Below are 2,579 nucleotides of genomic sequence, written 5' to 3' on the forward strand. Positions count from 1 at the left end.
ATGAAAGATTTCAACACGCGCTGTTTTACGTAATTGTTGAAGCAATCTTCTAGTAGCTCAAGTATTCCACGACGTAGGTCATGAGCTTTTTAGTTAATTACTAACTATCTATATTTTTAGTTAATTACTAACTATAGTTAGTAAATACAAGCATACCACATTACCCACAAAGAACAGTAAATAAAACATAATACTCCATTCTTTGTATTATCTCATCTTAGTCGATGGTTGTGCTTCTTTCAGCATTATACATATAAAATAGACTGACACTAACAGCTTTTCTAAAGATATCTTCTACTATATACATATATTAAGCGGATGGAAAACGATAAGAATTACTAAAAATTTCAATTGCAGCAGATCGATGGTACCAACAAAAACATACATAAAAAGGGATCAAGAGCACTATATATCCATATTGACTAGCTAAGGAGCCAAGAGGAGGAAATTACGGTTGGTTATATATCAAAAAGAGAACTGGTTTATATACATCACCCAACAAGCTAATTATAAGTTCAAGAAACTGAAACAACGTAACGTAACAGTTTTATCTTCTCATACGACAGTACTATGTCCATCTCCTTCTTTTTCTTGCTCCTGAAAATATTGTCGCTTATTATTCTTTCTCTTCTTCTTCTCATAAGCAATCCCTCTTGCCTTAGCTTGTGAATCCCTCACTTCCCTCAAATATAACCTCACCGCTCTTGCCCCAAACGGGTTTGTCTCCGCGCGTCCTCCGTTCTCTTCAAAAGCAGCGCGTAGCCTACCAACTAGCGCGTCAAGGCTGCCCCACGCTTGTTTCAACGGACATGTACATGGTGCCGGCGGCTGAGGGTGTCCAAAAAACGGACAACAACAGTTGTGAACTTTGGTTTTCCCGAACTGGTCTAGGTACTTTAAGAATTCAAGAATGTTTGCTCCGCTGCACCTTGATAGTATCAATGGTGGCTTGTGGTTTTTCAAGTATTGTCCGAATGTGTTCCAGTCTCGCCGCTTTTGTAGCTCGTAGCGACTCACCGCCGGTGATGGAGGCGGCGACGCCGTCGGTGGGGAGAAGTTTTTTGAGATAGAACTTGTACTATACACGTCTAACATGGCTGTTGAAATGTGTGTCTTTGTGAGGGACTTTAATTTTTAGAAGTTCTTGGAGGGTATCCGCCTCACTATATATAGGAAGTGAGAGAGTTAAATAATTTTACTTGTTGAGGGTGATGATTTGATTTATTTGATGTCTGTTTGTCATGGACAAGAAGGAATATTATATTTTGTAAATGTGAAATTTTAAATAGGAGTACTTGTTTTTTAGTATTTCACAAGTAAAATTGTAGAGTACTTAATTTGAATTTTAAAATGATCTCATATTAAATAAAAAAAATTCAAGTTTAATGTAGGGAGAGGAGTAGTTTAGAAAAAAAAATCACTTCGGAGTGAAAAATATAAATACAAGTTGGGATGGTTTGTTTGTTAATTAGTTATATGAGTATTATAACGTGGTAATTTTTTTATGATGAGAATAATAATGTCTAGATTGATATGACATAAATAAGTAATAAATAAATTATTATATAATAAAATGATAATACACTATATGCATGGATTGTTATACGAATATTGCCTAATTTAAAGCTATTTTCTATTTTAGAAACTTTTATTCGTGTATTGTTAACATATATATATATATTTTATTTCACATTTTATCATGTATAAAATAAATCACATAAGTTATATCATAACCAATAACGCAATACTTGATTTTCAAACTCTCGGCCATAAATTATGTGAAGTTGAATACTGAAATCAAATGATTTATTAATTATATACAAACGTTATATATAGTAGTGTTAAAGTTATACAAAAATATTAGACGTATAAAAATAATGGAGTATAGAATTATCTTATACAGTACTTCAATATAAACGACGTAAAAGTAGAAAATAGTGAAAAGAGAGAGAGAGAGTAGACTTTTGTAGAGGAAAAGTAATGGCGGAGAAAGAAAGAAAGGACGAACTTAAAAAAGATAAGTGGGGGAGGGTCCTACGAGTTATGACAGAGTGAAAATCACTTCATCTAGTCTTGTCAAATGTAACTTCATCTCCTTGTCTTATCAACTATCAAAACTTGGAGGATCGTCATTATCATCATCATTCTATTTCACCCTTTTCTTTCCTTCTTGCTTTTGTCTTTTTATTATATTATTATTATTATTATTATTATCCGTGTGACAGTCGCTTAACTTGTTTTGACCACCTATGTCTATTCTTTTTTCTCATCGATCTGGTGTCGGGTCTTTATTTTGAAATTACTACTAATCCAAATTTATGATGAATAAGATTCACTAAAAGGAAAACGCTTATTTTATTGAGAATAATGAAAAGGAAATACTGCTGCTATTATTATTATTTTTTTGAGTGAATTGGATTGTCTCAAATCAAACCAACCATGTTTAATTTGAAATTGAAAAGGCATCTATTATGAAATATGATCATCATTGGAAGGGACGACTAATAAAAAAACACTTAAACAATCTTTTTTGTCTCCTAAAATCCAAAGGGAAACTCAAAGGATATTCGTTTTAATTA

At 32.5% G+C, this 2,579-nt stretch overlaps 1 protein-coding gene across 1 annotated transcript; it reads right to left on the reverse strand.

The window, feature by feature from the left end:
• Positions 1 to 335: 335 nt before the first annotated feature.
• On the reverse strand, positions 336 to 1,233 carry LOC104100294 (protein LIGHT-DEPENDENT SHORT HYPOCOTYLS 4-like). Its single transcript, XM_009607502.4, has one exon. It carries the CDS (start codon positions 1,093 to 1,095, stop codon positions 556 to 558), a length of 540 nt encoding a protein of 179 aa, XP_009605797.1. The 5' UTR covers positions 1,096 to 1,233; the 3' UTR covers positions 336 to 555.
• Between the last annotated feature and the right edge of the window lie 1,346 nt (positions 1,234 to 2,579).

The sequence above is a fragment of the Nicotiana tomentosiformis genome, chromosome 2 (assembly GCF_000390325.3).
Source record: "Nicotiana tomentosiformis chromosome 2, ASM39032v3, whole genome shotgun sequence".
NCBI lineage: Eukaryota > Viridiplantae > Streptophyta > Magnoliopsida > Solanales > Solanaceae > Nicotiana > Nicotiana tomentosiformis.